The sequence below is a fragment of the Notechis scutatus genome, chromosome 9 (assembly GCF_049901735.1).
Source record: "Notechis scutatus isolate UNSWTSFEM ecotype Mainland chromosome 9, rNotScu1.2, whole genome shotgun sequence".
In the NCBI taxonomy this organism is placed as follows: Eukaryota; Metazoa; Chordata; class Lepidosauria; order Squamata; family Elapidae; genus Notechis; species Notechis scutatus.
Genome location: NC_142017.1, coordinates 4,764,792 through 4,777,672, shown reverse-complemented (window position 1 = coordinate 4,777,672; position 12,881 = coordinate 4,764,792). Strand labels below are relative to the sequence as shown.

Here is a 12,881-nt window from a genome sequence, read left to right as displayed (position 1 = left end):
TTTACCACTTCACAGTGCTTTTACAGCCCTCTCTAAGCAATTTACAGAGTCAGCTTCCTGCCCCCAACAGTCTGGCTCCTTATTCTGCCCACCTCAGAAGGATGGAAGGCTGAGTCAACCTTGAGCCTGGTGAGACTCGAACTGCCGAACTGCTGGCAGCCGGCAGTCAGCAGAAGTAGCCTGCGGTACTGCATTCTAAACACTGCGCCACCACAACTCATGGTCACAATGGGAGTAATTGCATGCCAGAGTTGAGGTAGGCTGCTCTGCTATCTAGGCCAGGGCAGGGGTCTCCAAATTTGGCCACTTTAAGACTTGTGAACTTCAATTCCCGGAATTCCCTAGTTAGCATGGGCATTAGCATAGAGAGCCTCGGTGGCGCAATGGTTAGAGTGCAGTATTGCAAGCTACTCCCATTGCAATTTGGCAGATCGAATCCCACCAGGCTCAAGGTTGACTCAGCCTTCCATCCTTCCAAGGTGCCTAAAATGAGGACCCAGATTGATGGGGGCAAAAGGCTGACTCAGCAAACCGCTTAGAGAGGGCTATAAAACACTATAAAGCGGTATATAAGTCTAAGTGCTATTGCTATTCAAGTCCACAAATCTTAAAAGTTGCCAATTTGGAGACCCCTGGCCTATACTATGGACAATCTTATGTTAATAAATGTAAATTACTTCTCAATGGTTGTTACACATTACACAAAAGCAGTCAGGCCCATAAACATGACCGACGTTTGACTTTATCATTAGTCTTCTAGCCAGTTAATTGGGTGAATAAATAAAAATTGATGAATTTAAATTCATGCTTTCTGTTAGCAGGTATTTTAATGCTTTGTAACGATGTTATTTCAATCTAAAAGGATTCTGGGCCTTAAGGAGACCATAATTATGCAGAATACAATGTAATTTCATATTGACATGGCGTTATTGAAACAAGACCTGGCTTGTACACGAAATAATCCAATAGAAATATGGAGCCATTCATAATTAACGAATAACTATTACCCTTTTACTCCAACTTCTTGGAGTGCTAACCTTCCTCAACCGATTTTAATGATAACAGCATGGAATTGATTTAGCTACCTAATACATGTCAACAATAACACCTATTTTCTCTATATCAAAAGAAGGGCTGTTTTTTTTTTTTTTCATGTGAACACAAGCTGGTAAACACGCATTTATAAATGCATGATCAGTTAAGTGACACTAATTCATGGATTAGCTTCGCAGAAATCCGCATAACTTAATCATGAGTAGAAGTGCACAAGACTGCAATATTGTGCCTTTCTCTTCTAATTTAAGAAATCACTCATTTGCCAAAAATCACCAGATGGATTTAGCCTGCCCTCGACTTAATGTCTCCTAACTGTGTTGGACAGAAAACCCCCGAGTGCCCAAAGTGTATCCTGCAAGGTGCATCCTGTGCATGCGTGCCTGCCTCCCACATGCTCCCTGCCCCCCCCCAATGTATGTGCCCCCACGCCCCGTGCATGCGTGGCAGAGATCTGAAGGCCAGCTGACCAGTGGGAGGCACGCACATATGCGTGGTGGAGCTGAGCTGGGGCAATGTTGCATGTGCCCACAGAGAAGGCTCTGTGTGCCACCTGTGGCTCCGTGCCATAGGTCCGCCACCACCGCCATAGACGCTGGGTTGCCAAATATATAATATTTGTTTTTAAACAAGTTACCAAAGCAATCCAAAATGCAACTTCAACGCCAATGCGCGACCCCTACCAATCAAGATGGTGGAACCACAGACCCTGCCGTTTTTTTCCAGAATTTCATGGAACCTTAGCTGGCAGGTGGCCGCCGTTTCGAAGTCTATGCCGTGAGCGAGATGGATTTCGAGGGCCGTGGCGCTTTTCTGCAGATACTGCAAGAAGCCGTCATCCACCCGCACAAGGTACTGAGAAGTGAAATTGTAGGCTGGGCTGAGCCCTTGGACGACTGGCGTGGCCTGTAGTTCGAAATCGTAGAAGGCGTAAGTACAGAAGGTGGCGGGCTCTTGGTCCCCAAAAGATCTGGCGGCTTCTGGGGAAAACACAACCCGGCTGATGTGGATCTCGAAGAGGTTCTCGCCTCTTTCCAAGTGAGCCGTTTCATCGAAATCATCCACGGGTTCATCGGCTATCATGTCGGGTCGAAATTTGTACTGTTTGGTCCCGTAAGCGATATCCTTCAACTGGGCTGTTTAAGGCAAAGAATAGGAGGCAAACAGGAATTGAGGAAGGGGGTTATCAAAAATGTTAGCAAAGGGCTCTCTGCCCAGTTCCTGGGTGGGTGTGGCCGTGGTGGGTGTGGCCTAGTTGGTTTCCTGCACCATGGCGGCGGCGGGGGGTTGTTTTTGCCCTCCCCGGGCTCCAGAGGCTTTCCTTGAGCCTCCTGGAGGGAGAAAATGGCCTCCCTGGGCTCCGGAGGCTCCCTGGAAGTCAGAAATGGGCCCATTTCCGGCCTTCCCGAAGTTCTAGGTGGCCCATTTTTTTTTGCTCTCCCTGAGCCTCTGTGCCTGCCCTGCACTTACCTGCACCCAAAACGGGCCACGTGGGGACTCCTGGGAGGGGAGGGGTGGGTGGGGCGGGACCAGGCAGGAGTGGGATTTGGGAGTTCTCTGAACTGCATAGAATCTTAGCTCCCGAACCCCTGCAAACCCCCAGCCGTCCATCCCTGGGGTTACATTGTTCTTTGCTACTTCCTCAGAAATTGACAATTCTAAGCTTATATCCATAACACACAGAGTATGATTTGATTGCTTATTGTACCTTATGACTATCATTAAGTGTTGTACCTGATGATTCTTGACTCTTGACAAATGTATCTTTTCTTTTATGTACACTGAGAGCATTTGCACAAATACAAGTTCCTTGTGTGTCCAATCACACTTGGCCAATAAAGAATTCTATTCTATTCTATTCTATTCTATTCTATTCTAGTCTAGTCTAGTCTAGTCTAGTCTCGTCTAGTCTTCATTCCAATATACTATTCCTATTCGTATTCCTATCCTATCCTATCCTTCATTCCAATATTCTATTCTATTCTATTCTATTCTATTCTATTCTATTCTATTCTATTCTATTCTATTCTATTCTATTCTATTCTAGTCTAGTCTAGTCTAGTCTCGTCTAGTCTTCATTCCAATATACTATTCCTATTCGTATTCCTATCCTATCCTATCCTTCATTCCAATATTCTATTCTATTCTATTCTATTCTATTCTATTCTATTCTATTCTATTCTATTCTATTCTATTCTATTCTATTCTCGTCTCGTCTTTATTCCAATATTTTATTCCTATTCCTATCCTATCCTTCATTCCAATATTCTATTCCTATTCTATTCCTATTCCATTCCATTCTAATTTGTGGTGAAGAGTGAACCTGAGAGCCTATCTCCTCATCTCCATATCTATTCCCCCGCCCCACAGTAATTTTCTGCAGCAAATTCAGAATTCTGGCCGATGTACCTTCTAATTTTCGAATACGGGCAGCTCTAACATCGAGAAGGTGGACGTAGTGCTCCAGCTTTAACTCGTAATCCTGCTGCGAAGCTTCCATTTTTTGCGTCACGGATTCAACTTCGGCCTGATGATGCAAGGAAGAATGGAAAGTGAGGCCTCCAATCCACGTTTTGTGCCAAGCAGTTTTGCCCACAAATGTCCTTTTCTCTAATACGATACCATCGGTTTTTTTTTCCCCAACTTGCTGGGATTTATTTATCTAATGATCAAATTTAGAAACCGCCCATTTCCCTCACAGAAGGACTCCTGGTGGCATACCAATAAAGTAACTGGCCGAGGGACAGTTAGGCCAAATTTATTGATCTTCCCAAGCCTCTTTGAGGTATTGAATTGTATTCTGGAATTTAAAAAAAAGTGCCTAATTGCGCAGCAAAGAATCCCAGATTCTGCACTGGGAAGAACATTCTTTTGTATGTGTCTCCTTGATGAATCAAAATAAAGATTGCGAAATCAGCAAAATATCATAAGATGCCACAGAGAAAAGCCAAATGTCACAGGCTTTGATTTTGAGGAGGAGATGACGTTCCTTGAACTTTAAGTTATACCACTCAGTAATAAGAAAATAAAACAAAACCCAAGCTCAGTGGAATGATATTGGGAGAAAACTGTCTCTCTGTTATATCCCAAATTATCTTGCAGATGAGAAGGGTAGGAAACCTTATTCACTGAACTGGGAAATATGTCATGCAACATTTGATAGACTTGGACAAGATTCGGTCCTGTAAATATGCAGGTCACCTTAGCACTGATGATGTTACCTAGCTGGGTAAGGAAACTTCTTCAAGAAAACCAAGGAAGCTCTGAGAAGTTGGGAAACCACGAGCAGGTTTTACTTCTTTGGGATGGTGACAGGATTAGGGAAAATTCACCCTTTCTTTTGAGGAAACATCAGGACAAGAATGTTATGACTGATGTCTGAATATATTTCAAATGGGGGCTGGTTTAGGAAAAAAAAATGACTTTATGTTTGTCTGTACTATCGAATCTCAGGATTAAGCCATTTATCCCCAACACCAAACCTGACTTTTAAGATCCTTTATTTGCTGGGCTTCAATACACCCAAATATTTAATTTTAATTAGGCCGGTCAGGGTCAGAAAAATCACAGTATTGATTTATTTTTTGCACAGAAACTACTTGCTTAAAAAAAAACCAGGGAGGTGGAGTGACGCATGCTGGAATTAGACTCTTAAACGAAAAGTTTATTTCAAGAGTGAAGTCTAGCAGAGTTCAACTCATTAAGATTTGGTTAGTTACCACATAAAATATTGGATTCATTAATCTTCATTGTGAGATTTAAAAAAAAAAAAAACCCACAAGTGAGGCAAGCCCAATGACAGAGATACTTCACGTTGAACTGCAGTGAGAAAATTAAGTACCTGATAGTCTTTGTTAATTTTATGCTGCACAATTAACATATTGCGAGTCTTTTCAAGTTCTTGAACAGTTTCTGCATGAACTGCCTGAAGATCACGGAGGGAACGCTCTAAATACTTTTGGCTGTCATCGTCTGCTTTCTCCAAAAACCTGAGGTGTTCACTTGCTTGCTGTCTATGAACCTAGGTCGTGAAAGTTGACAGCTTCATAATTAGTTTACAAAAAAAAACAAAAAACCCACCCCTTCATTTTAATTGTAATAAATGGACCGCTCTCTTTTCGGCATTAAAATAAATCTGGGTTGAAAGACCAAGCTTCTGTCTTTCTCAGTGCTCTGAGGGGTAAAGAAGAAAAAAAAGTGGAACTCAGAACTAATTAGCAATCTGCTTTGAGCCAAATCCTATACATATCTTTATTCAGAAATAAGTTTAAACGAGTTCAAAGGAATCCAAGAGTCATTTCAATGAGAGCTGGTATGGTATCTGTAGATAAAAACTGAGGCTGCAAATTTCTGCATATCTAAGGTAACAGAATTTACCTCTAGTTAGCATTGCAAACTGAATTGCAAATCTCCCCGTCACGGGAATTCATAGTTCTGTCAATTTATAAACTCCATGCTGTCAAGTTGGTATATCTGCGCGTGCATTAACTCAGATGCACGCAAAATATTCTGTGTACGTGGTGTTTACCTACGTGAGGCGGAAGATCAATGCATAATCTGTGGTGCACTAGAGATTGGACAGACTCTGCCCACTTCCTGAATCTGGGACTTTCTCCAGATGTGCTGGCCTAAAATTCCCATAATTCTCAAAGGTGGGGCTGGCTGCAAATTTATGGAAATCGAGATTGTACACATCTGGAAGATGCCAGGTGGCTATGCCAGATTTATTACCCCTTCCAAGGTGTTGCAAATGACTTTGTTGTTGCACCTGATGTTAAACACAGGTCTGTGAAGTAATGAGAAAAAGACACTACGCTTGTAGAATGCTACATTTAAGGTAAGTGCATGAAGCTTTCTTAGATGATATTTTTTTCAGGAAAAAGTGAACTAACACAAACCAAAATCGGTGTAAGTGAACTTTCTCTTCCTGGAATTGAAGCTGCAGTTGAAAATTCCTCATTGTGTTGTTTGATATTAATATTAATGTATATTTATGAAAGCCACAGACCTGAATCATCTTGGATGCACCAACTTAAATATATATTAATATTTTAATATCAAACAAGAAACAATGGAAGAAAATGTTTCTTCCCCAACTTTAACCTTAGATTTTCTACTATTGGCCTCACCCCTTTCCTAAGAGGCCTGTAGGGGGTGTGCATAAGCGCACCAACGTGCCTATCGTCCCTGTCCTATTGTTTCTTTTGGTTTTTCTTATGTGTATCCATGTATTCATAACTATGTTTTTACTTATACCTATTATCTTGTAAGCAATTGACAAACCAAATAAAAAAAAAAAATTAAACTAATCAAAGAGAAGGAACCTGGAATTAAGGAGAAACTTCCTAATGTTGAGGACAATTAACTAGTGGAATGGTTTGCCTCCAGAAATCATGGGCACTCCATCACTGGAGGTTTTTAAGAAGAGACTAGACAGCTACTTGTCTGAGGTGGTATAGGTTCTCTTGCTTGAGCAGGGGGCTGGACTAGATGACTTCCAAGGTCCCTTCCAACTATTCTATTCTATTCTATTCTGTTCTGTTCTGTTCTGTTCTGTTCTATTCTATTCCTATTCCTATTCCTATTCCTATTCCTATTCCTATATCCTATCAGATCCTATCCTGCTACCTTTCTGTCTTTTTGGAAGAAAGAGACAACACAGTGGACACATTCCAGCAAAGAAACATGAGCTCACAAACAAAGCATGAGAAGAACTCATCTCAAAAACCAGATGTTTGCAAGATCCCATTGGGTGGGAAGAGAAAAAGCATGAGGAGGGGGCTGTGACCAGCTGTGCTTGTTACCTTGAGGAGCACGAGAGCCTCACTGAGGTCGGCCACATCGACATCCTTCTCCTGAAACAGAGAAATAAGTAACAAAAAGGTTCTCTTCGAGAAATGAATAATGGAGGGAAGACTCTCTCTTGCATTCACACAAAACATGACATTCAGCTGGACAGCATGAATAAATGAACGCTGTCGTTATCCTCCGTTACTCGGTTTGGGGCTTTTAAGAAAGAAGCATTTGCATAAAATATAGAAAGCTTCCCCCCCCCACCACCCCTTTTTAAAGACTCATACTTTTGATTAAAGAAAAAAACAACAACACAAATGTCAGCCTTGGAAGCCATATTTCACTTAGAAGCTTCGAGGCTGCCACATTTAGTGCCTGGGAATCTGAGACGGGGGTGGGTGGGGTTCATAGAGAGTTGGGCAATTAGACTCAACAACATTCTTTCTTAGAAAGTCAAGGACAAGTTACCCTTCACCTGGAGAGGAGGGTCTGGAGGAAGGTCTCAAGTTGGGGGCGATGTTTGATTGGACCATGTGATGGACTGATGGGTGCAGGAGATGAATCTTTGAATTTCTTTTGGAAGGGAAAACCCTGAACCCTCAAATTTGGGTTTTCCCAGATGTGCCGATATGACAGCTCTAATAAAATGGACCTTTGAGAAAATGCCTGTCTCGGGAGTTTATTGGTTTGGAGTTTGTTAGTTGGAACTCGGACAACAAATACCTTTATTTCTACTTGGAAACCACTTGTGGACTTTGTGCTTGAGGTGGCCAAAAAAAACAACCAACCCTTTGATTTTGGGTTTTACCGATTAGATAAGATTTGTTGTTATAGAAATGGCTAGTTTCATGAGTGGCTAAAAACTAGATATAAAGATTAGGAAGAATGGATGAGCATGAGATTAAGGCATGAGCTCTTAAGAGATTATTCACGTAGATATGTATATAATAAGATAGATAGGATATATGTATTTGTCGATGCCAAAATGTTGTTATGAGTATAAATGAGATTTGTATTTTTGAAAATCGCAATAAAAACAATTTAAAAAAGAAGAAAAAGAAATGGCTAGTTTCTATTATTGTGAAAAAGCAAAAAGTAGATGTTAACGCCTTCTGCGGCACCAAAGGAGTTGGAAATCAATGCCTGGGTGTTTTTTTTTCCTTTTTCCCTTGCTTTCCCCCACTATCCACTTCCCTTTTTCCTTCCCTAACTTCCCCAATATTTCCTTTTGTATTCTCTTCGTATGTCATGTATTATAAATTAATTAAAAAAAACCTCTCATTCTCTAAATCAGGGGTGTCCAACCTTGGCAACTTTAAGCCTGGAGGACTTCAACTCCCAGAATTCCCCAGCCAGCTGGCTGGGGAATTCTGGGAGTTGAAGTCCACAAGTCTTAAAGTTGCCAAGGTTGGACACCCCTGCTCTAAATCATTCTCCAAACAAGAAGGGGAAAATATTCACCTTGGTGAAAGAATGCATGCGGGACTTCAGCTCTTCCAGCTGTTGCTTCTGCTCGAGACAGAGCATTCGCAGCTCCTGGTTCTCCTGGGACAGCTTTTCAATTTGGTCTAAAAAAAAAAAAAGAAAGGGGGGGGGTCTTTTTTTTACACCTGGCAGAATCTCAGAACCCCAACAGCGGTCATTCGGTCTGCTTAACTTGCCAGGCGTTTAAGTTAAGTTATACGTGTTAGGGATAACATTGTTTACCCTAACTGGTTTGGATAAAAATAATAAATAAGGTATCATGGTTTGTTAGTTAAAGTGTGTGTAACTTTAACTGCAAGAATGTAATTAAGGGTGTGGTTGTAAAAGCACTATATAAGAAGCGAGGCAATTGCAGCTCGCTCTCTCTGGCTTAGATCCTAATTACTGGAAGGATTGAAGACTGCGTTCTTGCTGGAACGGGAGAGAAAAGGAGTGTTGATTTTTCTCAATGGAGAGAGATAAAGATTGGACTGATTTATTGTAAGTGTACTGACATTGGCTATTCAACACGGACTTTGCAAATAGAGTATCCCGACAAGACTTGACTGAAATTGATATATGACTAATGGACCGTTTATTTTGACTATGCTATAATTCTTAAATGGAATAAACTATATTTTTGATAGCACAAGCGTATCTGTATTTTTACTGCGTGTTAACTAGAAAACTTATCTCACACATTTACCTGTCTGCCTATCTGACTTCGCTGCATGTTCTGTTTAGTTTGTTTTCCTTAACAAACGTTGGGGAATCCAGGCTTAACAATACGTGTCGCATCCCATGCTGCTGATAGCAAGGATTCAACCAGTTCTACGGGCTTCTATGCCATCTGAGATGACAGAGTGGACTATGCCGTTACTTAGATGAGGATGGGCCCCATCTTTGGAATAATTCGCTCCCCAAACATGACAAACCCTCTGAAGTGAACTCAAAGATTCCTTTCTTAGGAGCACCAGCAGCCCCGGCAAAAAAATTTCTCTCTCAACGCAGGCTAACAAGTCCGTCGAGCAGGGAGATGAATAGTTATCGGCCACATCTATTTATCTCCACCCTCTGCCTTTTAGAGCTAGGGTGGGGCCTCACTAGCAGCAGTGGCTCTTCTGTCCCAAGGACCGGCCCATAGATTTCCACTGCTCTCCTCTCCTCTGCCTTTTGAGCATCCATGTGTCAGGCACTGGACCCAGCTGTTCCTCCTCTTCCTCATCAGCCACCTCCAGACCTGGGGGCTGTTGACTCTCCACCTGAGGGCTGAAGGAGGGCCCAGGCTCTTATTCAGATCCAAGGCTTAGCACCGATGTTTTCACCATTCAGGAACCGAAGAAAATAGGCCGTTTGAAGGAGCGAGCTTAAGAAAACTTCCATCCTTGACTTGTGATGGTTCGTTTAGTGACTGTTCAAAGTTCCAACGGCACGGGGAAAAAAGCAACTTACGACTGTTTTTTTTGTGCTTACGGCCGTTGCAGCCTTCCCCGGGATCCTGGGATCAAAATTCAGACCCTCGGCAACCGACTCGTATTTATGATAGTTGCAGTTGATTCCCCTCTTGTGACCTTCTGACGAGCCAGGTCAATCGGGAAGCTGGATTCACTTAACAAGTATGTTGCTAACTTTAAGAACTGTGGTGATTCACTTAGCAACCATGGCCAGAAAACATCGTAAAATGGGGCAAAACCAGAGGTGGTATTCAGCAGGTTCTGACCAGTTCTGGAGAACTGGTAGCGGAAATGTTGAGTAGTTGGGAGAACCGGCAAATCCCACCTCTGACTGGCCCCACCAACCCAATCTATTATCTGCCTCCCATCGAGTCCCAGCTGATTGGCTGGATCTTCTTTGGTTGCCCTGCACAGGAGAACGGAGCTGGAAAGTAGGTTAGTGGGGTGGAGAGGGAAGGGGGATTTTGCAGTAATCTTCCCCTGCCATGCTCACCAAGCCATTTCTACCAAGCCACGCTATGACCAAGCCACGCCGACAGAACTGGTTGTCAGGATTCCAGCAATCGCCCTAATTAAATCATGATTCTCGAGCCAAACTTCAAAAAACTTCAAAGGATTTATCAGAGGCGACATACTGACACTGCCCTCTATGAAGCCAACTCTGGCATACGTAATTTACAGTCCCCTGTGACCCTGTTTCCCCCTCCCCCCTGAGTGTCTCATCAACCAGATTCTCCAATTGAGCCCATTCACGGGCTGGTTGTCATCATTCACGTTCTCCAATTAAATATACTGGTGGGAAAAAGCTCCGGTAGTTTAGTTACAATCTTTTAAAAATAAGAGTTGGAATGTGCTTTCGCTTTCAAACTGCTGCACTGCCCTTCCTGATTTCCTTCCTCCCTCTCCCCTTTTTATGGCAACTACTAAAACAGTCATAGGAATGTTTTATGAGTTGACATCAGTAGTAAAAAAAAATTTGAATCCCACTGCTGGGCAAAACTCACTTAAGAAATGCTTCACTTAGCAACAGAAAGGCTCCATTGCGGTCTACACCGGAAACTACCTTTTTTCACCTATAAAATGCTTCCAAGGGAGGAATGTAACTTCTGGGGGTGGGGGGGTGGGATTGCAGTTTAATTTAAAATAAGATTCCAAAAAAAAAAAAAACCTGAGCATGGGGTTTTAGGCTTGTCAAAGGACAGGCTCTGAAGAAAACAAAGATTAAGATAATCTACCGATCAAACAAACAGCCGTCAAAAGCTGTTTGCGCTAATATTATCATCTGTAATCAATACAGGGAGGCTGCTAACCCCTGCATTCCATGAAGCAAAGAACTGGAAGACAAAGGGGCTCTCGGGCCTGCAATTAATTTTTTCAGCCTTAAAAAAAAAAAAAAACAGCACTGAAATATTCCAACCGAAAGGATAATAAAACCTGAAATGCATTTGCAAAACTGAAGGGAGAGAAGAGAGAAGGTTGAGCTGAGTTGGGAAGCAGGCAAAGGGATCCAGAACAGTTCCTACTGTCCAGATGAATTTGGGAAGTTTCGGAAGGGCTCTCCGACAAACACTAAATGAAATCGAGACAAGAGAGGGCAAGCTGGCTCTGTTCCCTGAACTTTGATTTTTGTCTGGGATTAGGGACAATTGTGCCTTTTCTCATTTCAATATTATCACCTGCCTTCCACCTGAACAGAAAAGGGAGATCGGCATTTAAAAGTCCAACAAGATGGCCTATGATGGTTTTGTTGCATTTATATTCTACTAGCTCGATCCCCGTGCTTCGCGACGAAACTATATGGTTGGGCTGTTTTGGGGGAGGAAAATAAGGGGTGGGGGGGAAAACTCTGCCTCTGTCTACCAGCATCCATCGGGTATTCATCTGGCTAGCGTCCTGTCAGTGCGTGAGAGAGTTGAGGGCTGTTTGGAAAGTGAAACAGTATTTGCTGTGTGAGCAAGTAGAAGACAGCAAGGAGCCTGGGCGTGGCTTAGCTCAACTGTTCTGTACTAAAGCTGCTTGGTGCTGTGAAACTAAAACTGAAACTCCTCTCCTCTGCTTGTGTTTTGCATTTGGAACAGATTTCTTTTCTGGTGGGGAGGGGGAATAGAATTCCTTAGCATCAGAGTGTGTTAATAATAATATAGGAATATTAATGCTCTAATCGTCATTTTGAAAAAAATCCTTTCTTAGTGAGCACCTAGATGCCAAGAGGAACATATGTGCCAAATTTCAAGTTGGTAGGCTTTACGGTTCTGGAGATTTCGTGATGATGCATGAGTGGTATTTTGCTTTTATATATATATAGATAAGAACCTTCTGGCATTGGTCTATTCAGGCTACCTGAGGCCGACTGGTGAGAATTGAGTGAGAGTCCAAGGACTTTGAACCAAAAGATCCACAATTTGGATTCCTGTTACTCATTAAAATGATTTAGCAGCAAGGAGACAGGAAGAATCGCCCTTCTTTCCCCCTGACCTAGTCAGGAAAAAAAAAAAAATTGGACAGCAGACCGGACCTGGCCTGGCACACTGCACCTTTGTTATGTTCCTTGGATGTTCTCCATGACTTAAAACTCAAAAGGAAATCGGCACGATTGGCGCATGCAAATGGTATATACCTCGTTCCATTTTGATTCTGTCCAGGATATTGTTTTTTTCGGCTAAATCTGCTTTTAATGCCGCCTCGAGCTGTCCGATCTGCCGTTTCAGCTGCTGCTCCTTCAGCTTCCACTGCTGGTCGTGGGTCACCCCGAAGGCACTGAGAAATTGAATATGACAAAAGTGTGTGTGTGTGTGTGAGTGTGTAAAAAAATGAAAACACAAGACACGCGCACAGGTAAGCCACTCTTTGCTCTCTTATGCACGCCACGTGGCATGTGGCGGACCTCCTTGAAATGGTCTCCAACACACACACAAAAAGATGAAAGCTGGAAGCCTGGAAAGAGAAAGGACCATGATGACGACAAGCCAATAAGGGAGAATATTTGTAACTCAGGGTTCAAACGAGGGGACCTTCGTGCTCTCTGAACCTGGCTGCTTTCTTGCAGACGGTTCATTACCCAAACTAGGTAACATTATCAGTGCACTGATGATATCACCTAGTATGAAACATCTGCAA

General features: G+C 42.6%; 1 protein-coding gene across 2 annotated transcripts in view; it reads right to left on the bottom strand.

Annotated features, from left to right (window-relative positions):
* RPGRIP1L (RPGRIP1 like) overlaps window positions 1-12,881 on the bottom strand; it is a 65,066-nt gene that overhangs the window by 34,298 nt on the left and 17,887 nt on the right. For both annotated transcript variants that reach the window (XM_087971455.1, XM_087971456.1), the window contains exons 10-15: window positions 12,382-12,521; window positions 8,308-8,414; window positions 6,858-6,908; window positions 4,895-5,074; window positions 3,463-3,580; window positions 1,737-2,189 (exon numbers count right to left, since the gene is read on the bottom strand). In XM_087971455.1, coding sequence (XP_087827581.1) covers window positions 1,737-2,189; window positions 3,463-3,580; window positions 4,895-5,074; window positions 6,858-6,908; window positions 8,308-8,414; window positions 12,382-12,521 — 1,049 coding nt within the window. The remainder of the gene's footprint in view (window positions 1-1,736; window positions 2,190-3,462; window positions 3,581-4,894; window positions 5,075-6,857; window positions 6,909-8,307; window positions 8,415-12,381; window positions 12,522-12,881) is intronic.